Source organism: Topomyia yanbarensis, chromosome 3 (assembly GCF_030247195.1).
Source record: "Topomyia yanbarensis strain Yona2022 chromosome 3, ASM3024719v1, whole genome shotgun sequence".
Taxonomy (NCBI): domain Eukaryota; kingdom Metazoa; phylum Arthropoda; class Insecta; order Diptera; family Culicidae; genus Topomyia; species Topomyia yanbarensis.
Window position 1 is genome coordinate 368235138 of NC_080672.1, and position 27677 is coordinate 368262814.

At 42.0% G+C, this 27677-nt stretch overlaps 2 protein-coding genes across 2 annotated transcripts in view; both read right to left on the reverse strand.

Moving 5' to 3' along the window:
* LOC131690283 (four and a half LIM domains protein 2) overlaps nt 1–27677 on the reverse strand; it is a 605833-nt gene that overhangs the window by 506350 nt on the left and 71806 nt on the right. The gene's annotated exons all lie outside the window — the stretch shown is intronic.
* LOC131690284 (uncharacterized) lies at nt 20236–22803 on the reverse strand. The gene is given in 2 exon segments (XM_058975942.1): nt 20236–21964; nt 22681–22803. Coding segments are annotated over 2 exon segments (1647 nt in total). The 5' UTR covers nt 22710–22803; the 3' UTR covers nt 20236–20346.

A 27677-nucleotide genomic window follows, 5' to 3' on the forward strand; every position in this document is an offset into this window, starting at 1 on the left:
ACAGTTACAGTAACGTATGGAGACTTCCTCGGTTTTGTTTTTCTAACCTGTTCGTGATCTTCCTCGAGTAACTCATCAGGTCCAACAAATACTGTTAGAACCGAAGAATCCAGTGATCCGGATACCTCTTCTTCTTCCACCACGGCCATCCGCACATTGCTTGAACTGGTGTAATTGTGTCCTCCATTCGGGCCTAGCTGACCCCCAGTCGTGCCTGCCCACGCGGTTCTGTTCCCGTTTCGACCGCTGCCAGCTGATTCACGAGAACGCCAGTTTTGTGGAGTGTTCGAGTTACTATAACGCGTTGAAGAGTTAATGAATCTATCTTCGGATTGTAGAGTGTCGAAGGCCGCTCCGATGTCCATACATGATCCCAACAACTGTTGAACATTTCGAGGAAAATGCTTCGACAAGTGTTGAATAAGTTCTCTTTCAGTCGGAGCAGGAGTAAGAAACCTAGCTTTGGTGACAATTCCCAGAAAATATTGGGCCATTCTGGACCCTTCCTTGGGGACATATGAGCCCCGTGCAATATCCTCTGAAACTTGGCGTTGCGTCGTGGGTCCCCAATATTGATCTCGGAAATAGTGTGTGAAAGTTCCATAGTTCTGGAACAAATACCCAAACCCTCTAGCCCATATCTTGGCTTCACCCACCAAGCAAGAGAGCGCGACAGGCAATTTATCATACTCCCCCAAGCTTTGATGTACGCAATACCGTTCCAGTTCGGTTAAAAATTCCACCGGGTGGAGATCGTCATTTACGCCACTAAATATCGGTCGTGGGAAGAGATTTCCTCGAGAAACATTTCCTTCTGCGGTGGTGGGAACAGCCGAACTGTTGTTGTTTAAAGATGGACCAAGATCTGTGCCCCTCGGCCCAACTGGTCGATATCCATGTGGAATACTGATACCAATTCCGTTGTCGCCAGGCCAGCCGTGTGACATCTGCTGCGGCAATAAATGACCAGATGCATATAAGCCAGACCACCGGCTACCGTGCGCATTCACACTTGCAGGGCCGAACCAGGCAGCGTTATGACTTTGTGGAACGTTAGGGTGAAGAATTGGCGCAACATTCGGCCAATCTATTCTGGTCGTGGGAACAGCGTATTGTACTCCAGTTCCGCTATTTGATGGGAAAACCCGTTGACTGTCCTGCGTTTCGATAGGTCCACTGAGGGTTGGTGGATGAACCAACGCTGGGTTATTTTGTGGAGGTTTAGCCGCAATGTTTTGTTCTAACGCATTCATCCGATTATGCAGTGACTGGACAAGATTCACCAACGTTTCATGACACCTCCTATTCTGTTCTAATAGACTAGCCGTCTCTGATAAACCCTCATTGGATCCTAACGGTGGTCCTGCTTGTTCCGGATTCTCTATCTGCCCTACACCAGGCTCTCCTCCCGGCCCGATGTTTTGATCCCACGCATTGTTCACTACATTTGCATTAGCGGGAATTCCGTTTTCTCCGCCATTATTTAATTGCGAACCCACTATATCGTCTGACCTCGCTGGGTTCGATTGCGGTGTAGACGAAAACTGCACTCGGTTCATTTGACCCTGAATAAACGGCCCAGTTGGGGAAACCAGCCAAGAGGAATTATTCATTTTGTTTATTTCACACACTGTTTGTTCCGATAAACGATCTCTTAATGTTTAACCACTACCCGACTTGCTCTCGATCAGGCAGATACTCGCTCACTCACTGGAGTGTTTGCACTACCACCAATTACCCTTTGCTGGGTTACCAACACATTTTGGAATCACTTCTACATTTGCTGATCGATAACACTCAACGGTTGTCTCCTTCACTGCTCGAATCTGACAACCATTCTAATCACAATCGTATCTTTACTGGTTGTCTCCTTCACTGCTCGAATCTGACAACCATTCTAATCACAATCGTATCTTTACTGGTTGTCTCTTTCACTGCTCGAATCTCGTAACAATTAGCTCCAATCGTATTTTCACCACTTCCTTTGTCCCGAGGAATAAAGCACTATGCAAATTATTACTCCCCGAGCAATTCTTACAATCAATATCCCGGTTGAGCCCCCAGATGTGACCGAACCCGCCTCGATCGGCCACGTAGCGTAAAAAATGCTTCTACCACAGTACTTATTTGGCAACCACGCGGTTAGTCCCCACTCGGAAATATAACCGATAAAATAAAGAAATCTCCCGCGAAATCCCCGATAGTTCACATCGACCTATTCACTTACCGATTAAAGTCGTACTGTCTCCTTGTATCCAAGTAAAGGCGCTCATCTTCACTCTTATTGATTTTGCGGCTAGGGTGGGCCGTTACAATGTGAATCATAAGATGCTCGTATGAAACTCAAGCGAGTAACGTATTCAACACCCAATAAAGTCTTATTTTTACATAATCATCTTATGAAAACATAGTTTTGTTATTTTTCTATACATCATAAGATAATTGTTATGAATTTCTGCATGATTTGGCTGGGTGTAGAAATCCGTCTGTTTATCTCAATGATTTCTCTGACGTCACCGCAGAATTCGCGGAGTAGCAAGCCTCGCTTCTGAGCGCCGTGGTAGCACACTTCTGTCAATTCAAAAACAGCCAACAAAGTTCTGTTAAATAACCATAGTAACCTGTCTCCGCGTTTCCCGCAGGGAGGAGTACAGAAAATCTAGAACTAGAAGCCTCTTTTCCTCTTATTTTGGGTTGCCATAGCAAAAATAACCTGCACAACTTATGAAACATTGCGTCTCTCGTTCAAATTTGTGGAAAATATTGTGTGCGTAGAAATTAGTTTAACTTTCTCAGCAGAAAGGTTATGCAATTGCTCTGTTTATATCAGACCGGTGAAATTGATCAATCGATTGCGATCTATTAGTCTATGACAAGATAAATTCAAAATTCTTGTAAACAGTTATTTAATTTTCGGCTCTAGGTAAAAATAGGTACAAAACTCTACTACTTGACAGTTACGGATAATGAAGCTATAATCAGATTATTCATATGAATGATAACATTATTTTGTGTCATGTGAAAGCTACATCATTTTCCGTACATCATCGGCACAACTCTGTACCTCATCTGCACAGCTCTATCATTGACCTTTGTTTGAAATTATATTGTGAGCGAACTTTTCCTTGCAAAATAACAACAAAATCGAGAGGGAAAAAGAAGACCGTCTTCGCATGTCCCGTCCCAGGGAAGTACCACCTTTACCCGCCAGTGGCGTTGCTGTTACTGTCTCCAGATTCTGGATAGAGTTGCCAGTCTTCTTGATATGCAGTTTTCGGTTAAATGCTCTAGGAGAGGTTTTGCGCTAGCAATAGGTTTGTTCCAGTACCAGGAGAAACTGGAAGTACTCCGGAGCAAACAGGGAGAAAATCGTTCCTGCATTATCTTCTTTTCTTTTTCTTCTTCTGGTAGCAAATCGGAGTGAAAAGGAGCAAGAATTTCTTGCTCCGGAGCAACAGGGAGTGACTTCCGTGTACTGGAACAAACCTAATGATTATCCAAAAAGGCTGCTTTAAGGACGATTCAGACGATACATCAGCTTCCGTCAACGTCAACGGAACGTCACCGTTCCGTCAGGATATGTTACATGCAGTTAAATGGAGGCATTCGCCCGCAACATCAACGGCACGGAACGTTTTGACGTACGGCACGTATGAACGGGCACAAGAGAAACGTAATAAACTTATCCTGACGGAACGGTGACGTTCCGTTGACGTTGACGGAAGCTAATGTATCCTCTGAATCGTCCTTTAACGTAATAAATTTTTATTTGCGCTATACAGTCGTGATTCGCTGGTTGGACATTTTTTAACTGGACCGCTTTTTAGTTGGACCTCCGCTAGTTGGACCATTGTCCAACTGAAAAGCATCTGAATGTCAAAATCTTATGTCAAATATACTATCAATCAATCTGACAATTATTAGAGATGTGAATAGATGCTATTACACTACTAACGTCTCCTTTGGAGAGTTTTTGACATCTGTCAGTCGGTCCAACTAACGAATCAAATTCGTTAGTTCACTCAAAAAAAAGTAAACGTTATGCCTATTGATTTTACACATAGATTTTTGCAATTAACGGAGGCATATAGACACTATTTGCTGGCACATAAACCTAATGTGTGTATTCACAAGAAATATTAATCTTACATTCACATTTCATAACTATTAGGCACATAAAACCCCATTCTATAATAATATGCACATATAACTTATGTGTGTGCATACATAGTTTATACAGTTGACACATAGAAGGTATGTGTGCGCGTGATAACAATAGCATTTCTTCTTCATATGAATTTTAAGCGGTTTGAAGCAAATAGAATTAACGTTTGGATTTCTTTCAGTGTTGGACAGAGGTGTGGCCCAACCAGCGAATCACGACTGTAACATCCACGACAATAGGGATCTTTAGGGGTGTGCGGGTTAAGGCATATTGTGATGCAGATTAGTACCGTGAGTTAATATCTCAGGTTTTTTTAAATTTTTTGGCCCGAAACTATTGAAAAAAAAAACATTTTTTAGTTTGTTTCCTTTTAGGACAATAACACATCCAAACCCATGCGACTTGCACGACTCTATAGGTTGCCTTATCAGATCTACCATAGTTTGCAGATGAAACTTGGGATGGCAGGCTGCTAGCGGATTGGCAAACTACCAGATCATCAGCGATGCCAGATTTACAGACATGTCTGTATTTTACAGACTTTTGATGTCTCCTACAGACGTAGCCAGAGATCTACAGACTTTAAAAAACTTTGTTTAGTAAAATTGCACTAGAATAATTGTTTTCGAATACGAGTGATTCATTCACAATAGAATTCTACTTTCAATCTATCTTCAAAGTAAAATTTTAGTGTAACAAGAATTTACACAACCATCTATAGACTTTTACAGACATTTTAATTATTCTTCTACAGACATTTCAAAAAAACATGTGGCATCGCTGCAGATCATGCTGTGTGGGGTTCTGTCCCGGTTAACAATGAGGCGAACGAGATATTTGCAGATACGTCATTTAGTAGGATAACTCGACATAGATCTTTCATTAGGGCTTAAATCGCAAATGTAAACAAACTGCGTTTTCGCTATTATGACATTATGCGACAAAAATACTACAAGATTGAGGTGAAAATTAGTTAAAATGGTTTTTAGTTCGATTTATAATTAAAGAAAACAAAACGGCGAAACATGCATTTTCTTCGAGATTTCGACTTAGGCCCTTCTTCTCATATGGAATATAAAGGCTAAACTTACATTTTTTGACAGAACCGGGCGTACGGTTATTATTCACAAAATTATTCTTTAAACGGCGGTTCTATTATATAAATGATAAGCAATATCTACTAGGATCATGTCTACTCGATAGTTGTTGCACATAAACATTCGAATATTTCGATATTTTCATGAAATTCGAAGAAAAGATGCACGCGCCCTATCATTTACATTGGGTTTCTATGCGCCCATTTGCTGAGCCCTATTAAAAAGTATACTGTCAAGCTCGCCCATTTACCCAGCCCTACCCAGCAAGACAGAGTCAGTTTAGCCCTTTTACCGCGCCCTTATGAAAATTATGTACACCGTTTAGCCCTTCCGCAAATGGTGGTTGCTGAAGGGCGAAATCACGACTGGGATGCAAATTGGGCGTAAGCATTTTTTTAGTTTCTACCTACTAAAAGCACATAGGAATTAAATTCTTTGTTATATTGTCATAAGGTTTAACCATAGATGCTTCCGGAAAAACATGGTCATAAAGTAATTTATACCTACAATAAAAACTACATTTAGAAAAGCATCGCCGTATATTGAAACTGATTTTTCTCCATTTGAGTACATTGCGACTTTAGCCCTATTGAAAGATCTATGTCGAACTGTCAGTTTGCTGGTTGAATTCAATTTGGTTTTTTAAATTTAAAAACCATAAAAGAATAATTAAGGTTTAAGAATGATATGAGTGTACTCGTAAGGACACCCGCTACCAATACATATGAAAAACTGGCACAATTTTTCCAAATTAAAGATCCCTATTAGACTTGCATGCAAGTTACTAGCGTATTTTGCGGACCATCAAAGGAAACTGTGATAAATCATTGACACTACTGGCGATTTCGCTTGAACCTGAAACTGAGTCAGGTTCTAACCCCAACTGCTGTCAGTTCATACATTTTGACAGCAGTTGGGGTTAGGAACTGACTCAGTTTCGCCTCAAACGAAAACCACATACGATTTTATTTTTTAGCCGTTATGGTTCCGCGAATAGTTTGCACTTTACTTTGATACTTGAAAAACCTGTTTTAATCTACCTAGTGGTGCAATTGCGCCTTTCTCATTTATTCAAACTATGATTCATTAACCGGTTTTGTTCAATAGAATTGTGGAAATGTCTATTACACTCTTATTTCGCTTAGAACGTATCTTACGACTACCACGAAAGTAGACGCAGACTCACTTTAAACAAAAAAGTATAGGGGAGACCAGGGCTAGTATGCGGTGTTTTCAGTTTTCATTTTTTACCGCTTTGATGTAGATAGATCTTGCAAAATAGAACATGAGGGTGTAGCCAACATCCCTGAATTTTATCACAGTGTTTGTTGCATTGTCTTTGCTTTTATAGACAAAAATATGTGACGCGGAAATCCCGCCAATTTACCCCGGCTCCGGCAGTATGTATGTTATACGCCAGAACATGGAGATTCAATTATATCAAAGGTTCGCGCTGAATGTCTTTTCAATAAAATTGTATATTAACCGACAATTGCCAATATATTTCAATCTCAATACCCCGTCATTTTACTTTGACGCGTATTCCATATTCAAAAGCATATTTTCAAAATTCTTCAGGCGATTGGCCGAAGTAAATACCCCCTGCATTGACGAGATACACAAAGTTTTACTTTGGAGTGAATTCCAAAAATAAAAATATTTGATGACTATATTTGTACTGTAAGTAGTAGCGCCAACTTGCCCCGCTTGCGTCAACGCCAATTTACTGCAACCGCATATTTTACAAAAAACTATTTAAAAAATAACTAATTCATGAATAGATTTAATATCTATACGGATACTGAAAGCTCTTTTTACGTACCAGTTTAGTAGGAGTATGCGTCAAAAATCCTTCATCTTATTTCGGGATGAAGGAAATGCGGATGTGAGGGTTGTCCAAAGGGAGAGATGTGATGAAGGAGCGAGGTGTGAGGGCAAGGGTACTGAGTGGCGACACAATACTCAAACGCAAATGTTGCCTTTCATTTGAGACTTGGTTTGAGAACACCGGTTCAGTCATCACCGAAGAACCGATATGACTTAAATTGTGGAATATGCCCGGAATCGGAACTTCCGGAATCGTCGATAGTGGACAATAAATCCAAAGAATGTTTGATCTAGACTACCGATTTATATGGGAAATTCCAGTGTAACCTTACTAACCAACCTGTAACTCCGGAACCAAGAGTCAGAACCGAATAAAATTCAGTAGCACTCAATCGCATTACTGTATCTTTCATTTGAAATCAAGGTTATAAAAATCGGTAGAGAATTCGCTGGGTAATGAGTGTGATATTTGCTTAGGAGCTTGGAGAGTTCCCCGGAGGCATCATGAACCGTCATAGGTGGCCAATGTGGTCAAAGCTGCTTTGATTTATCATTAGTGATCCAGACCCTCAAACTAGAGTAGTGATGAACCCATTTTCATATGTTTGACATCATGGTTGTACCAGTTTATATGGGAATTTGCTGTGTAACCGCATTCTTCAACCCGTAACTCCGGTACCGGAAGTCGGATCAACTAAAAATTCAATAGCAGTTTATGGGAGCGTTATACCTTTCAGATCAAACTATGTGACCATGGGATTAGCCATCTCTGAGAAAATTGTGTGAGTTTAAATGACACACACATACACATACAGACATTTGCCGATCTCGACGAACTGAATCGAATGGTATATGACAATCGGCCCTCCGGGCCTCGGTTGAAAAGTCGATTTTTTCAGTGATTGCATAGCCTTTCTTTATATGAGAAAGGCAAAAACATATTTAGGCATGAATGAAAAATCAATATGTTTATTTATTGAACACATTTTCTGAACAGAAATCATGAAGCCGAACCAATATGGCGTATTCTGACGCTTTAACAACTCTCTGTGCTTTAGCTTTTTCGCAAGTTTTCTCGGCAACTATTTCATATACATGCTCACTCTGCTTCACGATGGTGTTCACAACATTGAGAAAGCCTTCTCGCCCAAGCAATCTAGCTTGGGTTTATTCCTAGATATTGAGAATGCTTTTGACAATGTGTCCTTTCAGTCTATTCTGGAAGCGACGCGCGGTCATGGGATACCTGCATGTATCTCGGGTTGGATAAACGCAATGCTTAGTGACCGCTTTCTTTGCTCGTCGCTGCGACAGGCTGAGATATGGAAGTTGAGTATTTGCGGTTGTCCTCAGGGTGGCATTCTGTCACCTTTGTTATGGAACTTGGTAGCCGACGGCTTGTTGAAGAAACTCAATGAGCTTCGATTTCCAACCTACGGGTTTGCTGACGATTACCAAATACTAATTACTGGATTTTGCATCGGAACAATCTTTAACTTAATGCAACAGGCATTAAGAGCTGTCGAAAAGTGGTGTCGACAAGTTAAACTATCAGTTAACCCAAGCAACGCTTCAATGGTTCTTTTCACGAAGAAGCGAATAACAACGGGGGTTCGTCTCTTGCAGTTCTTTGATTCTGAGCTACTGTGTGCAGATCAAGTCAAATACGCTGGAGTTATATTGGATTCCAAACTGAATTGGTCTACTTACATTGAGTTCAGAGTCAAGAAAGCGTGCATGGCCTTCGGGCAGTGCAGACGAACTGTTGGAAAGACCTGGGGTCTCAAACCTAAATACATCTTTTGGATTTACACGACAATTGTACGTCTAATACTGTCATACGGATGCCTTGTGGGGTGACAGAGGGGAGAGGTGATGACAGTCCAGCCAAAGCTAAACCATCTGCAAAGAATGGCGCTCATGGCGTTGACTGGTGCTTTCACCACAACTCCAACCATTACACATACACCTCAAACAAGAAGCACTATCATGTGCATACAGACTGCAGGTTACTGGGCTTTAGAACAGTAACCATGTTGATCTTGCTACCAGTCATACACGATTGTGGTCACAAATGGTTACATGGGGTGAAGATATTCTTGCTCCCAGCGACATTACACTCACATGTAGTTTTCCTTACAGGACATTCCATGTGAAGTTTCCCTCTCTAGAGGAGTGGTTGTCTGGCTATATGGGAAGAAAACAACAAACGCAAGTGGTCCGTTACACTGACGGTTCTCTGATGGAGGCACGTACTGGTGTTGGTGTCTACTCTCGTGAAATGAGATTGGAACAATCTCACTCACTAGGTAGATACTGTACTGTATTCCAAGCAGAATTCTTTGCGATTATGTGCGGGGTACAATCGGCCCTTCAACTGAGTTTGTCCGGCAGAGTTATAAACTTCTGCTCCGATAGTCAGGCTGCAACAAAGGCCCTTAACTGAGACAAATTACGGTCCAAGCTAGTGAACCCAAATCGAAGAATTAAGCATTGTCAACACTATCTACCTTGTCTGGGTGCCCGGACATTCCGGTATTACTGGAAATGAATGGGCTGACGAATTGGCCAAGGCAGGTTCAGCGATTGACTTCGTTGGTCCTGAGCCCGTTCTGCCAATTTCGACAAGTTGGACAAAGGCGTTTCTAGAACAACCGTGCCTAGTGATTTCGAAAAAACTCCTACATTTATCGAAGCTCCACTGCGGCATGCTGACCAGGGCTTTAACCGGCCACTGCAAACTCAATTATCACATGGCAACTATTCAGCGCGCTGAGTCTTTTTCATGTGATCTTTGTGAATCCGACTACGGAACCTCATATCATCTGATATGCAACTGTCCAGCGGTAGCGTAATTGCGATTTCGAGTCTTCAGCCGTCCTTATATAGACGAAACCATGTTTGGACGACTGAAACTCAAAGACATACTAAAGTTTCTTATCCAATGTGGTAAAGAGCTTTAGGCTTATTCGCAGGCAAGTTGAAATACTTGTGAGTTTAACTTACCTGTTGTTTATTTTTGTTTTGTGCTGTTATTTTTCCCACCCTTCCAATTCTACATCCCCACACCTCCTTGTCCTTTCCTTCCGCTCAGGAAACGATGAAAACACACGGCAAGGCACAAATCCCCGACTATGTACGGGGAACGTGCCATTTGAGCCAATATATTCTGATTCCTGATCTTCATCGGTGTGGGTACGCAACGTCAACACTGTGCCTGGAGTGTGAGAACGTCGAGGAGACACTGGAGCGTCTTTTAATGTCCGAGGTTTGAAGTGACGTGCAGGGAGCTACTTAAAACGGGAGGATCGGACATCAACCCGGATAATGTAGCCTACAGAATGACAAGCGACGTAAAGACGTGGAACGCAGTAAACGGAGCTATGATGTAGATCAGTGATTCTCAACCTGGGGCCCGCGGACCTCTAGAGGGGCGCGAAATCATTACTGGGAGTTCGCGAAGAAAAATATATTTTCCGAGTGCATATTGAAATTTCAAGTCATGTTTCCTAACAAATTGAAAATAACATATTGATAGCATACAAAATTGATGTTTATCTATGGGGGTCCGCAGCAACCCAGTTTGATATCTAAGGAGTCCGTGGTACGAAAATGGTTGAGAACCACTAATTTAGATCATGACCGTCTTACAACGGAATGGACATCGAACAACGGTTTCGGGAGAGCAATCACCGCCAGGGAATTCTCCACAGGAACGAGCCAGATTCATCGCCGAGGACTAGTCGAGTAGACTGCAACTGAGCAGCGAGTATGAGTCGTCGAAACGCCAGCGAACCGGACGTCACGCTCCATGCGGATTCGTCAGACCGACCACGGCACCCCACTGGTTGTTCCGATAAAACAATAGCGAAAACCAAAGAAGAATCGATATTGGGAGAACTTTTTTCGCCAGGGAACTCTCCGTTAACGTAAGCTAGATTCACCGCTGGGGACTAGACTGAGTTGACAGCGACGAGACACCACTAGTCGCGCGTCATCGGCGCACCAGTGTACCGGACACCCTGCTTCACCAGGATCGCCGAACTGACCTCGGTACCTAGCTGATCAGCTCGATCTCGGGAGAACTTCTCTTGCCGGGGAATTCTCTGTTGTTACTTATCGATTACGACTACTACGCGGACTCACACTTTCACTGCGGTTTACGGTACACAAAACAACACTAGAGCATTTTGGTCGTTTTACCGCGGTCTCCTAGAGAATTTCACACGGGCGGACTATCAACCCTAAATACGTGGTCTCTGGGCAAAATAACTACAAAAATAAACAATATAGTGAACTAATTTGACCTCAAGGACGTCACATCTTATATGGCCTGTGTTAAGCCAAAGAGGACCAAGCGCCATTTTGAGGTACTTTATCTAAAATTGCTCCAGCATCCAATTTAGCACCAGGAACTCTAATATATGTTATGTTTTGGGAACCCAATTAGCAAACGAAAGCAAGCCAGTGTTCTTTAACTTTCTATGTAAATGATAAGTTATCGAAAAATTAATTTTGGTACGAAAAATGCACGAAAAAAATTATGGCGCTTAGCTCGGTTTGGCTTAACGCAGGCCATATAAGAAACAGCTTAATATGACAAGACCTTACATTTATTTCAACAAAACAAAAATGCTTGCGCATAATACACTTAATTCCACTTCAGCTGTACATCGTTGCGGCCGGGACGAACGTTGGTCGACTTGCTGCTGCGATGGGTTTCCCGGGACTGACGAACTGGTACTGGAACAGCAAACGAGTGTTCAGACCGGGTACTTCCGTCGGTCGGGATCCAGAGCGGCGGCAACTCGGCCGTGTAACGTTGGCCTGCGTTTCGGTAAAGGTCCGGGAGTGGTACACTGCACATAAACTTTCGCGCGCGTCTGTGCACTGTCGAGTGGGGTTTACAGCTGTTTTAATCTAAACTTCGCACCAGTCGTCTCCCATAATGGCGTCATTTGACCACAATCTCGCACTCGCACTGGGTGAAAAGTTTTTCCTAGGCCTATGCCTACACTTTGACCCCACTCGATTGATCCGGTCAGAAGTTAACGATCGTGTAGTGATTCTGGCGGATCGTGCTTCGGATCTTTCAGATCCCACTTCAATTTTCCGTATCACGAGTGAAACGCACTATCCCAGTATGACGAAGGGACTACGCTGCCGCGGGTCATCACTCCTCGGACCGAACTTTTACTAACCAATCCCGTTTTCGGCGCGGGAACCCCTTTTTATTTCCCCGTGCCCCCGGAAACCATCTCCAATCGCGATCGATGACCTCTTCTCGTATATCGCGTAGCAAAAGCAAAACATTATTTACAAACTTGTATGGGTTGGTGCCCCGATAAAAAGTTTATTTGTATTTTTAGATCGGATTGGTTGCATGCATAACCTTTTCATTGTATAATTTTCACAAAATAAACAAATGAACAAAAAATGTAAATAAACTATCTGACATATAATATAAATAATTGAGTAAATAAATAGTGAAAATAAATCAATATGGAATAAATAAATAACAAGCAAATGAACAAATAAATAAATAAATAAATAAATAAATAAATAAATAAATAAATAAATAAATAAATAAATAAATAAATAAATAAATAAATAAACAAATAAATAAATAAATAAATAAATAAATAAATAAATAAATAAATAAATAAATGAATAAATACTGACGGACACCAACCGAAGACTACTAAACATGAAATAAACATCCTTCAAACATGGAAGCTATGACATTTATTTCACATTTAGACATTTACTGACAATATTTACAAATATAACAAAATTTCTAGGGGCTATATTAAACTGGCCCAGCGATTACGAATTTATTGTGACCAACGAAACACAGGTCACACTGTCGGAGTAGGTCAGGTCCATCGTCAGGGAATAGACCGAGTTGTTCGCGAACAAATCGAGGAGCTGAATGAATCATCAAGGAAGTAGTGCTAAATGGCCCAAGAAGAGAACTTAAGGGCTTAAAGGAGTTGCGGTGCTAAATGGCACCGGTCAAGAAGCCAAAGGGCTCAAGAAGTTGTAGTACTGAAACCAAATAAGAATCGGTATCGGGAGAACTTCTTTCGTCTGGGACCTCTCCGTCAGCGTACAGTCAGATTCACCGCCGGGAACGAGACTGCGTAGATCGCGACGATACACCACCAGCCGCGCCGGGGCTCCAGCAAACCGGATGCCCTACTCTACCGGAATCGCCGAACTGACCGCAGCACCTGGCTGGTTGGCTCGCTTTCAAACTTCTCTCGCCGGGGAACTTTTCGTCGGAGTAGGCTAGATCTATCGTCGGAGACTATTTGTTTATTTGTTTATTTGTTCAATACATCAACAGGCATATCAAAGCCCCAATGATGTTGACTTATATACTAGTCTAATTACTATCAATCAAGTACACAAAAACAATAGACATACAATAATTAAAAACAAATAAAAAGGTCAAGTGTTGTTAGCTAATTGATTAAATAGTCTGGAAAAACGTATACGCAGATTTTGTCGAGAAACGTTGAAATCAAATGCCGTAGCTGCCTTGTTAAAAATTCGTTGCAGACCAGTGATGGCTCCATACATACTATAGTTAGTGCGTCGGAATGGTAATCTGAGCATAATGTTGTTGCGTAGTGTTCGAGGAGCGACGTTTATGTTGATTTGTTCCAGAATAGCTGGGGCATCTATACGACCTTGCAGAGTGTCAGCGATGAACAAGGCTCTTGCAGTATTCCTTCGAACATGTAGGGGCTCTAGTTGAATTAGCTGACACCGGTTTTCATAGCGAGGTAGTCGGGAAGGATCTCTCCACGGCAATCTACGAAGCGCGAAACGTAAAAAGCGACGCTGAACGGACTCTATTCTCTCAATGCCATTATTGTAGTTTGGACTCCAAACTTCAGAGCAATATTCTAGAATTGATCGCGATAAAGAACAGTAGAGCAATTTGAGACAATAGATATCCGTAAAATTTTTGGCTATTCTGAAGATGCATCCCAGTGCTCGAGATGCTTTACCAACTGCATAGGAGACGTGCTGTTTAAACGTAAGTTGAGGATCCAGAATCACTCCCAGATCTTTAACGTGACTGACGCGTTCAATGTCTGTTTCTAGTAGATGGTAGGTAAAATGAATCGAATCTTTTTTCCGTGAAAACGATATTACCGAACACTTCTTCGGGCTCACGCACATGCGGTTCGTGTTACACCAATCAGCAAAGACATCAAGCTGCTGTTGGAGAAATCTGCAATCTTCAATTGACCGAATTAGGCGGAATATCTTGAGGTCATCTGCGAAGGACAATCGTGGAGTCTTCAGAACTAGATGTACATCATTGAAGTATAGCAGAAACATCAACGGTCCCAAGTGGCTTCCTTGAGGTATTCCTGACGTAGAAATGAAGGTGGGAGCCTGACAATCTCCTATGATAACCGCTATCTCTCGGTCTGTGAGGTAGGATCGAAACAACTGCAAAACACTACCATTTATTCCAAATCTCTCCATTTTTGCGATTGCGATATCGTGATTTATCTTATCGAAAGCGGCAGATAAGTCGGTGTAAACAACGTCGGTTTGATCACGATGTTCCATACTCTCTGTTATGTAGGATGTTAAACACAGCAGGTTAGACGCTGTTGACCGCCCGGACGTGAAGCCGTGTTGATCGTCACTTAGGTACTGCTTACAATGAGCCTGAAGAGGTTTCATAATCACCAGCTCGAACAACTTTGAAACTGCACTCAATGAAGTTATTCCACGGTAGTTATTGACGTCTCGCTTGTTACCCTTCTTGTGGACAGGGAACATGTTCGCGTATTTCCAGTAAGACGGGAAAACTCCTCTAGCAATAGATGCTCGAAAAATATGAAGAAGCGGAGTAATCAAAGCTTCAATGTGCCTTTTCAGGATAACGGAGGGGAACCCGTCGGGTCCCGGATTGAAAGATGACTTAAGCCGAGAGGAAGCTCTGGTAATCATCGTTGCATCGACATCGATAGCACCCAAAGCTTGGCCTACAAGTGGAGCTCTGCTAGCGGCGAGTTCGATTTGCTCAATAGTTAGTGCCTCATCTGTGAATACATTCGCGAATTTTTCCGAAAAAAGTGCACATATGTCTCGAGATGTGGTAGCTGTATTCCCATTGAAAGTCATAGACGACGGCAGGCCTGATTCCTTGCGCTGCTCGTTCACATATTTCCAGAAACGTTTAGGATGCGACTTGAGATTACGCTGAATATTTTGCTGATATCGATAGAAACAGTGTTGGCTGGCGCGTTTGTATGCATGGTTGAGACCGACGTAATAGTCTCTGAGTGATATATTGCGATACTTGGTAAACCTCCGCAGGGCAGCTCTCTTTATAGACTTCAGCCGTCGCAGTGTACTCGTTTGCCATGGAGGGCCGGTTTGTTGATGGTGAACTTTCTTTGGAACGTGCCTGTCAATAGCGTACACCAGAACGTTTGAAAAGGTTTGAACTGCGGTTTCGACATCTTCGGGGTCCAGAATATTTTCCCAATCGATGGTAGAAAGAAGGTCTGCGATACTGCGATGATCAGCTTTACGGAAATTGTAGGAGACAGAAAGCGGTAATATATCGAAGTCATGCACCACAGAGCTATCAATCGTGGCGATCAGTGGAGGATGATGTGCCACTGGTTTTACTAGGGGAGAGGGAGCCGTCACTATTGATGTGGCGGAAACCTGATCGCTGACAAAACAAAGATCGAGATGGCGGCTATTCTCATTGGCAATAGGATTGATTTGTAGTAACGTGGCTGAGCTATAGCTGTCAAGTAGCCTCACTGCACAAGGGTGGAGAACGGAATGGTGCGAATCCGGATAAAGAAATCCATTACGGGAAGATTTCCATGAAATGCTAGGAACATTAAAATCTCCTAGTACCATGATCTCATCAACAGCGTTAGCATCTTCGAGGATAGTAAAAACTGAGCGGCAGTGTGCTTCAACGTATTCGGTATCACGAGCGCGGTCGGGTGGATCATTCAAAGCACACAAGTACAACTTACGGTCGCCAAGCTCGATAATTGTCCAAACCTGCTCTAGACAATCCCAAGAAGTGTTCTCGACGATTCTTGCCTTCAAGTTGGTTTTAACCGCTACTAATACGCCGCCTCCGGTGGATTTTCGGCTGTTGCTAGGGCTCCTGTCACAGCGAAACACCTCGTATTCAGTACCGAACACCTGACTGGAAAGCGTGTCATCGTTCAACCATGTTTCGACGAAGACAATGATGTCAAAACTCTTATCGGAGACAGCAAGACGGTATTGCTCAACGATTGAATTAATACCACCAACATTTTGGTAATATAGCAGTAGCTTAGCCCGTCGTTGAGCAATGCTGGAAATCGAAGAGCTTTGAGGCAAGGAAGAGCTCACAGATGCATTGTACTTGCCTGAGGTAGGTTTGCGGAAGACCCCTCGTCCCATCTCCACCACAGGACCGGGACGGCTGCTGGTCGCTGGCTGGAAAGGCTCGACTGTGGTGGGGGGACTAAGGGCTTCCTCAGGGCTGGCGGCAAGTGTGCGTCCCGGTGACCGAAGAAACGACATTACATGGGATGTATGCAATGCAGCTGGACTAGGTGTCTCTCGTAAACAGCTGCGGTTTGCAGGCAGGAAGAACGGCATCTGGTGCTGATACATTTCAGCGCTTGAATTATTCAGAAAGAATAGGTACTTGCCGCAGGGGGAAGTTTGGAAGACCCTTTCTCCACTCCCGCACACAGGACCGAGACGACTGGTGAACGTTGGCTGCAGTAGCTGGACTGTGGCGGGGGGATCGAGGGCTTCCATAATACAAGCTGCGGTGCATCTCGGTATCCCATTAGCGAAACCTATCCTGCTTTGGCTGGTCGAAATTAAATTCCCGAACGAGTACTCCAGTCGGCCAAGTAGACGCTTTGAGTGCAGTGTCCTTTAGTTCGCTCGGAAGCTCAACTCGGAAAGAAACAAAGTTGAGTTTCGTGAGATCGGTGTCCTTCTTGACCAACAAAATTGCTTTGGGTGCATCGCTTATTCCAAGGCAAGGGTCATGGCAACGATTTCCTCCACTGTGTGGCTCGGGTCAAGATGGCTCAAATAGACCCAAAACTGCTCCCGCTCATCCGCAACTGTTCTGATTTCCCGCTGAATGGCTCTAGTACCACAGACAGCGGCTGCAGTGGCGCGAATTTTAGCATTATTCTCGCGACATCGTTTCGGAGTGGGCAGATCCTCCGGATGTCGCTTGACAAACAGCCCCCTTTGAGTTACAGAGCCGCAATTGACTGGAAAATGATTTTCAATACGGCTCGAGAGATTTGAGACAACCGTGTTCAAATTATCTACAGCCTCACATAATTTTTTGTGTCCACAATGGGAGCAGCGGAAACGGATTGCTGCACCCACTCGTTGAAACAGCGAGCACAATCGTCAGTACCAGTACCAGAGCCAGTACAGGTTGTTGTTGAAACTGGACAACAGGTCTAGTGCGGATCGCTGCAAACCGGAAATACAGGTTCGGTGGAAAATCGATCCACAATGGCCGCGACATGCAATTTTCTCAATCCCATTAACGGGAGAGTCGCATGACTTGCAACTATAACTCATGGCTGATTTCAACCCGCCTTTTGTCGCTTACGACCTTTTGAAAACCCACCCGAGATTTCGTCTCGCTGTGCGCAAAGTTGAAGTGTGGGGAACACTTTCCACTACTCGCGTGCAGATGGCGAAGTGAGCGCGTAAGTTTTTTTGTGGGGAATTACACACAGGTTGCAGTCTCACAATTTCACCGTAGACTCACAAAGTTTTCACACGGCGAAATAAAGCACTTTAGCACAAGGATTTCACTGGTGAGCAGTACAGGAAACAAAACAGAATGTCCGTCAAGCGACTGGAAACTTTTTCGCCGAAAAACGGTAAGTAAAACACAGATAAAATAGAACTTTCTCCAGAGCAAAAAAGCAAACACGATGTAAACAAACTCAAACTAGGCCATAATCTAGACCGAGTAGTTCGCGAACCAGTCGGAAGCTCAACGAGGAAGTGGTACTGAATTGCACATGGGAACTGAAGGGCTCAGTAAATTAGACAGTCTGAAGTTTGCCGCCCAGATTGTCCTCGTAGGGGAAGAGCATTAATTCTATACCAACAGCTAGCTTTCCTATCTTGATTACCCAAACCCGTTCCCTGAGTTGTTGGTTTTGAACATTTTTTTCCTGCTCAGAATGTTTTTGAACATTTTTTCATATATATACAAAAAAAATTCATATCGAAAATGAGACTTATTGGTATTATTTTTGCCTTCGGAGAAATATTCAAATCGACCTCCACTAAGCCTGAAAGAATGTAGGTCGCCGGAGATACCCATCGGCTCACAATCAGCTAGCTTCAAAGCACAGTTAGAAACAAAACCGACTCGGTATAGTGGTGGGGTATTTCGGTCGTAGTTAAATTGAATTTTTTTTCTATCACGAACGTCAACAGCAAGGTAGCGACTGCACGAAATATTAACAGTCCTTCCCGTCATGTACGGAAAGCAAGACATATAGTTTGGATCCACGTATCCGATCCGAGAGTCCGGAACCACTCTTGTCTGGATCTAAGCACCAAATCTGGGCCTGGTTCAAGTCCTGATCTGGTAAGGGGAAAAAAGGATGGGCTAGATCCAGGGACTTGTCCATTACCGGGTATTGGTCCAGATTCGGGAACTTGTCCGGATCGGAAACTGGTCCGGATCGGGAACTAGTCCAGATCCAGAAACTGATCCAGATCCGGGAGGTCCAAATTTGGGAACTGGTCCAGATCGGGAGCTGTGTCGGATCCGGAAACTAGGCCGGATCCGAAAACTGCCTAAAATTTTTCTTTCACTAACCAAGTTACCCTATAAAAATCCGTAATTCCGCCTATTTCTGCCAAAATTGGTGCAGATTCCGGCCTGGGTAGAAATCCGCCAGGATTCCGGCTGGTTTGACTTGATACTAATACTATTACAGAAATCGACCGAATTGTCCTACATCGTCATTCCACCGTTTACTACCTTTGCGGTAATATGAGTTTAATATCGCAATGCGCAATTGCGTGGTCTGTTACCAAAAAGGCAATAGAATTTTACCTAAAAGAAATAGAAACATGCCCGTTGAATTTTGGGTTAGTATTCAAAAAAACACATTTTCTCTGAGCCGTCGGACAAACAGCCCTGTTATCAAAGAGTGTTTCCAAATAGCCACCAGATATTATCAGGGAATTTTCATTTTCACTTACACACGCCATATCTGAACTTTCGTCAATACGAGGAGAAATCACTTCGAATCTTGCTACCCACTCGGGAAAAAGGTGTTCCGACGGCCCTGACTTCGAACACGTTCGTGGGGTAGCTAGACTTGTCCGCTTTGGCTCAAATTTGGAGCAGACACTCCTATTATGACTAGGAATCGAATCATGGGTGGGCCGATGAGGGTCATTTTTTCTTGTTACTCTAGAATCGATTGTGTTTCTGGAGCTGGAATACTAACTAGAATCAGCAAGGACTCCGGCTTACCACGCAATGTTTTGGTGTAGAAGATAAATGATGCATAAGAAGAAGAACTAACTATACTCACTAACATTTCGTGACATTAAATACGATATCCTCAATTACAATTAAATTAAAAGCCGTCACAAAGTGAGCTGCCTGAGAATTGAATTCACTATCTGACGAAATTGAGTCAGGTTCTAATCTTAACGCTAACAAAACGTATGATTATGGTTGGTATGGTATGGTTAGAGTTGAAAACTCCTTCAGTTTCAGGCAAAAATGCCATAAGTACCCCAGTTATCCAAATCGCAGCAACTTCAAGGCAGTAAATTTTTAACTTATTTTTTCATCAATTCCATAAAGTACCGACCTCAGTGATCTCATCGAATCAACCCACACATTGTCTAACGAAACTGCCGTCTCAGCAAAGTGTTGAATGGACTGCAGCCAACAGCTCCGTCATCGTTGCACGCTTTGCCTAATTGTACAGAACCGGCCCAGAGAATCCACTCCATCTTGGGAAACTGGATCAACGACGACGGCGTGAATTGGCGATGATCGTCGGGCATAGTGACATCATCTCAGCCATTTCGGATCGAAAGGAGGTTCACTTTCTTTTACCTGTAGCGTCGTTAAATTTTAATTCACATTGAGAAAACACGGTTAGCATTATTAATCTACGAAGCGTATTGATTAGCAAGTCTTGAACGTTTCACAAACTTAGTCGAATTATTGGATTAGATCGGTATGAAGAAACTCTGCTGATAGGTCGCTTCGGCAGTGTTATCGCCCATCTTTTGGAACGATTTCTGGAACTGCTGGAATCGACTGCGACGCTCCTGCAGGTTCGTCCCGAAGGTATATTTCGGTAGCTCGGCGGAATCCTTCCGAGTTTCCTTGGACGTATAAGTTACGGTCGATTCCTGCATCGAACGATCCGAGTTCAGCCGTGGGCTAGCGATTCCGACTGGCTTACGGTTGACCTGTTCGTACTCCTCCTTCAGTGTATTGTAGGTATCGGAACGGAACGGAGTTGGCCGATCGAACTCCACCCTGTGAGTGCTGGTAGTTACAGTGTAAGTTCGACTACCCTCAGGTTCGTATCGTTCCTTACGAGCTGTGTTAACCAGGATCGATTTGTTCCTATCAGGGGTATGTGTTCGAGTTAACGTCGACGAGGGGTTTTTGTTGATCGTGCTATAGCCCATTTCGATCTCCTTCTGGCGCATCTTCAAATAGCTGTTGTCGGTGGACTTCGGCTTCAGCTCTAAGGTTTCAAATGGAGAATGACTTCGCTGGCGATTCCTGACCGGTTTCTCCGGAACGGTTGGAGATTCTTCGGGTTCGTTTCTGTTCTGTTTTCGATCATAGGTAGAGTATTTTTTCGTTGGTGAACTGCTCCTTTCCCGGTGTCTGTTTTGCGGAGTTTCGCTTCTTTCGCGATAGCTTTTCTGCGAAGAGGAACTGTGTTCCACGTTTGTCTTTTCTAGCAAAGAATCTCTTGAGCCTTGCCTTTTCTTTCTTGTCTTCAACTTTTCCTCTTCGTCCAGTTTGCAGTTGATTCCGACATCGCGGAATTTCGGTATGTACGTTTCGACGGATGAATTGGAATCCTTTCGGCCAGTCTTCTTGGAATCGTTCTTGAACAGACTTTTCTCGAAACGTTTGATGAAACTTTCTACTTTTTGGACAGGTTTCGAGGATTTCAGTGACTTTTTTCGGTACGTACGCGAATCAACTACAACGGGCAGCTTCTCGGGGGATTCAGTATTTTTGGCGCTATCTATTACAATAAAAAAATTATAATCAGTCTACGAAACATCCATATCAAGAATAAACTTACCTTTCTGTTTTTTCTTCGAATAGGTGTCCGTCTTGGTCTTCTGTTCATTATCCGATTCGTTGATAGTGAATGTGTCGCTTCTGCTGATGGCATTTCCAGACCGATTTTGTTCGAGCTCTCGATCTTTCTTTGTAAAAGTGTTCTTTCTCAGTATACCCGCTGGTTTCGGAACCGTTTCATACTTATCGACGAACACAATTATCGGTGCTGGATTCTCCTTTCCATATTTGTCATCACGGCGCAGGGTGGTCGAGTTGCTTCCCCGTCTACCGGTTCCAGTGCCACTGTTTCTTCGTCCGGTGTACGTCCCATAGCCAGAGCGGTCCTGTTCGGACTCGCTACCTCCCAGCGTCCGGTCATTGGAGCTTAGTCGACCGAGGGAGGGTGCCGGTTGTGTTCGATCAGTGACAATACTTCGATTGATCGGTTTTGTCGGTTTCGTTTTGCCATTGCGATGGGTGTTGTAACCACCGTTGGTTAGATTGTTGCGGATGTTCCGTAGAAAGGACATACTGCGGGAAAGTCTATTTTGTATTATTTCAAAATCCTACACCCTAAAGGTAAAAAAGATTGAATCACAGTTCAGGGTCGGAAGTCATTTTGCTTTGAGAAGATATCAGTGTATTAGAAGTAGTAATCACTAATTCGAAATCTAAAAACAACACAAGGGTGACATACGTTCATAAACAAGTTTGTTAAAAATTATGTGAAATACTTTAAATGGTTTTCCGAGACCCATAGTTGGGATATATGTAACTGGGTCATTAGATAAAGACTAACATTCTTCTTTTTTATCGATGTGTATGTCCAACTCTTAAAACTTCAGAACGACTTTTAGCTTGATTTTCTACGAAAATGTAAACACTTTCTTGTTTGACACTATCGGCCTTACTTGACAATGATTTTCGTCATATGAGTTAGCATCTTTGACAGTTAACACAGCAAAGATATAGTGATCAAGGTGGTTGAGGGGAAACGGGGCCTTAATAATTCAATTTCATGAAATTTTATTAGTCATTTCACGAACAAAACAAATTTAAATAAGTTCAGCACGTAAGTTCAAGCATGTATCACGTCCTTAAAAGAAAAGTTCCGTTCAAATCGAAGATGGTCGATTTTTATAGTCTGCTGTTTTCTCGTGGAATCCCTCTCTAGTTAACCCGTCAACGAACCGACGCCAATAGCCACATTTATCAAGTTTTCCATTTTTATATACCACAATACGTACCTCGTGAAGTTGTTGGGCTTTCTGTCCATTTATGAAATTTTTATACGGTGAGGCCTATTTTGCATTCGGGGTGGTGTCTAAGCGACGCTCTGGCGGCATTGTAGGTGAAAATAATGCTTTCGATTCCGAAATGACAAGTGTTTGATTCTCAAAACACATGTGCTAACTTCAATGCCTGGTATAGAAGAAAAATTCATTCATACTGTAAGAAGTATCCACATTATTCTTGTTGCACTTTTAGCAACGAACCTTTTGTGACATTGTGCGGACTAATTGTTTGCAATGAAATCGGTTCATTTCTCGAGGTACACACAAAAGAACACACAGACGAACCTTATGCAAGTGAACGAAACTAGTCAAAGTGAATTCAGCGAAGGGTGCCCGATAAGTATTTGATTATGGGAATGATTTTTGCATCCCCCACTATTAATATTGTATGCAAACGCTTGCGATCCGACTAATCTCGAATCGACAACTACACCGTCGATTCCAACTTCATATGCGCGCACATAGATACGGTACTCAAATGTAAGAATCTTGGCTGGGACCGTTCATATACCACTTGCACCCAACAAAAACTTTATTTTTGAAACCCTTATCACCCTCTATGGATAAGCGTGGACTATTCCCGAACCACTATCCCTTCCTCGCGATATCCTCGTGGACTTTTCAGATGTTTTTTGCCAAGTAATTTCATGAAAAAGATTTCCAATTGCGGGAAAACACGTAATAATACTAATTTGAAGCACACTATTTGGTCTTTAATTGACTCATATAATATCCATAACATGCTTTCAAATCCAAAAATAGACGGATTTGACAATGGTATAGAAGATTGAATCAAGTGGAGCAAACATTATCTCGGTGTCGACTTCCGCTGATTTTGTAATAGCAGCTGCCAACGATGTTATACCTTAACAGAAATGTATGCTTACACTTTTCTATTATAAACTCATTAAGTGTTGCATACTCTTGAAATAGAATATGGGAAAAAATCAAGCGCTTATGCTAGTGATGAAACAATACAAGTTGACAGGGATTATCTATATATTTTATAATCCCACCATCTCTCCACGGACAAGCATGTACTTTCTCGTACTCCCTACACTCCCAAGAATTGTCCACGGCGTAAGAGGATGGTCCTTTTTCTAAAAAACTAACGCAATTTTGCTCAGTACTTTTTTAAATTTAGATTGTAGAGGTTTCAACTTTAGGGCCATTCGACTCTTTTCCGCTTAGAAAAACCTCTAACCCCATGCGCGGAATTGGGAATCGAACCCAAGTAAGCTGTGTACAATCGATTTACTGCTATTGTTTCTTTACAGTTTCTTCTCAGACATGATTTTAATGCCAAACTTATGTCAAACAATACATATGCCCTTTTTAAAAGTTGGGTAAGATTTTTACATTCTAATATATTTAAAAGAGGTTTAGCAAAGCATGTTCTGTTATTGCAAAAAATTGCAAATCGAATTCTTTCGGCATCAACTATATCTGCAAAAGTAGAAAGAATTTGGTAGGGGAACCCGGGGCTATTCGGACCTACCTAAGCAAAACGCTCTTTTAGGTGCATAGATGTAAAAAAAATCACCGATCAAAGGTCCTAATTGTTAGTTTGAAACCTTAGCTACATTTTGGTGCCATAAAATTTTCATTTGCATCACTCAGCGCTAGGCGACGATTTGGAAACCTCTACGTTTTTCCATCCATTTACAATGTAGGGGTTATTCGGACCTCCCTCATTTTTCATTATTTTTTGACATTAAAAATGTCTTACTCCACTATCTGGGGCTAGGTGTCATTCTAAAATCTAAACTATCTCCCATGTAACGAAACTATGTAAGGTTTGCACGCTTATAACTCCGATATTACTAGATGGATTTTAATCATTCATACACCAACCGATTCAGAAACACCTAACTTAAATATTGGTAATAATTTAATATCTCCCCAATAAAAGTAGACTTTTGGAAATTGGTAAAATTAAAAAGTTCACAAAAAACGGGAAAAATACCATTCGTGAGGCAGATTTCTCAGACACAGCCGTCAAAAGAGGGCAGCTTAGTTGCTCAATGAAACACGAAAAGTCATAAATAGAAGCAACGCATGTCCGTTTAAATCAGTTGTTGTTTTTATCCCACACGAGCAACGTCGTCTCCGGGCGATGCAATAAGCGCTATCGATTTTCGGTAACGTTGGCATTTGCACACACTCGCACCTAAGTGGCTAAACCATATACGGTTAGTTTGTAAATAGAGGTGACGCGTACCCGTTTGAATCAGTTTTTGTTCTTATGTCGAACGGGTAAGATCATGGCTGCAGCGTCTGGGCACTACAATAAGCGGTAGACGCTATGCATTTTCGGCAGCGGTGGCCGTGTGCGGATTTTTCGGGTACCAGCACGGTGTCACAGAATGATTTGCAAAGTGGGTGGGTGGGGTGGTTTGGATTTAATTCAATACGGTGTGTGCTGCTTAAGAGTGTTGCGTTTGAATAAAATATATTTATTTTTATGCATGCGTGTGCGTTGTAACTTGTTAATCCATGTTTACGGCGCTTTGTAGCTGCGTAGGGTAAAGAGCCAATTGGTTTTCATGTTTCATATTTCGGTTATATGTTTTTTATCAGTAAGGCATCTGACAACGTGCTTCTGTAGTTATTGCACTGTTCAGCAGCGTAGTATTTTATATAGGAGAGTACACTCAGGTTTTTTACGCGGATTTTGAAATTTACGCGGTTTTCATTAACGCGTTTTTTTTTAAATTTACGCGGTTTTCATTTACACGGCCTGTATCCCCTGCGTGAAAAATCTGAGTGTAATTGCATCGGAAACAATCACATTCCCAGCAGAACTTTTTGTTTTCTAATTTCAAACACTTTTGTTTCGTACTGCACACAACGGAAAATTTTAAAACAGAACTTACCGTCCCAGCAGCAGTTGAAGCGGGTGTTCTTTTTCGATTCAAATTCAAGCCATGTCTTAAGCGTTACTGGACTTAAAATTGTTTTCCCAGTTTAACCAGTCAGAATATCTGTCCTACCCTATGTATTTAAAACACAGTTCTAATTGCGTTTTAAGGTATACAACAAATACGGTTGGGTATACTAATTTAAATTTTAAAATAAATCTTTTTTAAATTATGAAACAAACCGCTGTACTGAAGATATAATTATGTCAGTCCTATTACCACATAAAACACCTATATAACATAAAACGCTGCAGAATTGGTTTAATAATACAATGTTTACACTACAGAGTTATAACACGTTTTAATAATTAGCAACAAGAAAAATGTCACCAAGATAGCATAAAAACCCGTTTTAACTGGTAGTGCGAACGTTGCATAACAATGTAATTTATCAAATAATTTCATTTTTCCACCACTAATCGATCAAGAAATACTTACACTTAAGATTGTTTACTTAAGTTCATTAGTACATTATTGAAAATTTGAATATTTCATGGAGAATCTGTATATTTCCGTTGGCGGGCGTGGGCTTCCTCATCACAGCTCTCAATATGGAACTTTTCTTTTGAATATATTTTCTGGACAGACCATTTTTACTAGATGGATCAGCCAAATAATGCCAATCACCTAGTGAGATACTTGATTAATTAATAGATTACCGTTAAAAGACCTTCAATAAATTATGTTTTAATGGGGAGGGTATATAGCAAATTGTAACATATGAAAACAGGCGAGTGAACAAGAACGTGTGTCGATATGTGTGATAGATAAAAAAGCTATATTTTTAATGTCACCGTGGTCGTGTCCTGTACACAACCCTTTAATTTTTTTACAATGGAATTATGTTTACCTATGAAATATTTGTGAGACACACTTCTCAAGAACCAAAAAATTGCTTTACAAAAACTGGTATGTAACAGCTGTCGATTGGTGGCCCATCTATTCTCTTTGCTGTGGCGTGCGCTATGCTATGCGTAGCCCAGAGCCCAAAAAAATTGACATCGCTGCATGAACTTGAAAGAAAATGAAATTCAATTCATGCCCGCTGCGATGAATGAAATTTTTGGTTCGTTTCCATCGTCATTCGTTCTCCCGACGCAGCGCTTTCAGGTACGGACATGTTCGGTTTCAGAAGCAAAGTGAATTTTATTTCTATGCTGGCTCTGAGAGGGATTATCGTTCAAAAGTGCACCAGGTATAGATTACGCAGTTCATTTATGCTCGAAAATGTAGAAGATGCTAACTTCTGCCTTCAAACTGTAGACATAATGACAAATGAATGCTTTGGTTGGTGAATGAATTTATATTTCCTCTGCACTCAAGCATTCGATTCTGCATGAAATTTCAGTCAGTTGGAAAGTGAATTAATGAGAGAGGCGTTGAATCTGAATGTCGGTTTCGGTAAATGCAAGCAGAAATAGGTAACTTATTTTGAAATTTCGTAACACTGGCGCAGCCGCAAGCCGCTGAACGGTGGTTGACGGAATAGGGGGTCCGAATAGTACGTTCATTTCGCACAAAAGTGGTAAGCGACTCGAAAATATCTGTGTTTTCACACAAACAAAAATCATTCCATAAAATAGGAGCCTCAAGCTTTCCAAAACACTTTATGTTTTCGCTTTTACTTGTTGATTTAATCACGGTTTTTCCATTATAATGATTTTTGTTTTGAGAATGACAAAAAAGGAAACAAGTTTTATCTCCTTTCTACAAAGAACAAAGAATCAGTTCTCAAAATTAATGTTTCGGAATAGCGGTTCCACGAATATGTACGATAGTTAGAAAGTCTTGCTATATTCTGAGAAATCGAGGGGGGTCCGAATTACCCCCACTGTCTTAATAGTCCCGGGTCCCGCTATATTTAGGAGGATTCATAGTAAAAAACACACAATCGACTTAACTCGGAACGTGTTGGAAAGTTAACATATTACAGGAAATTAGGAAATTTGTGAAGAAATGTGGTATCAGCGATCAGATAATGATTAAATCGAGGAAAACTTAACAGGATTTCAAGATTGGATCAAAACT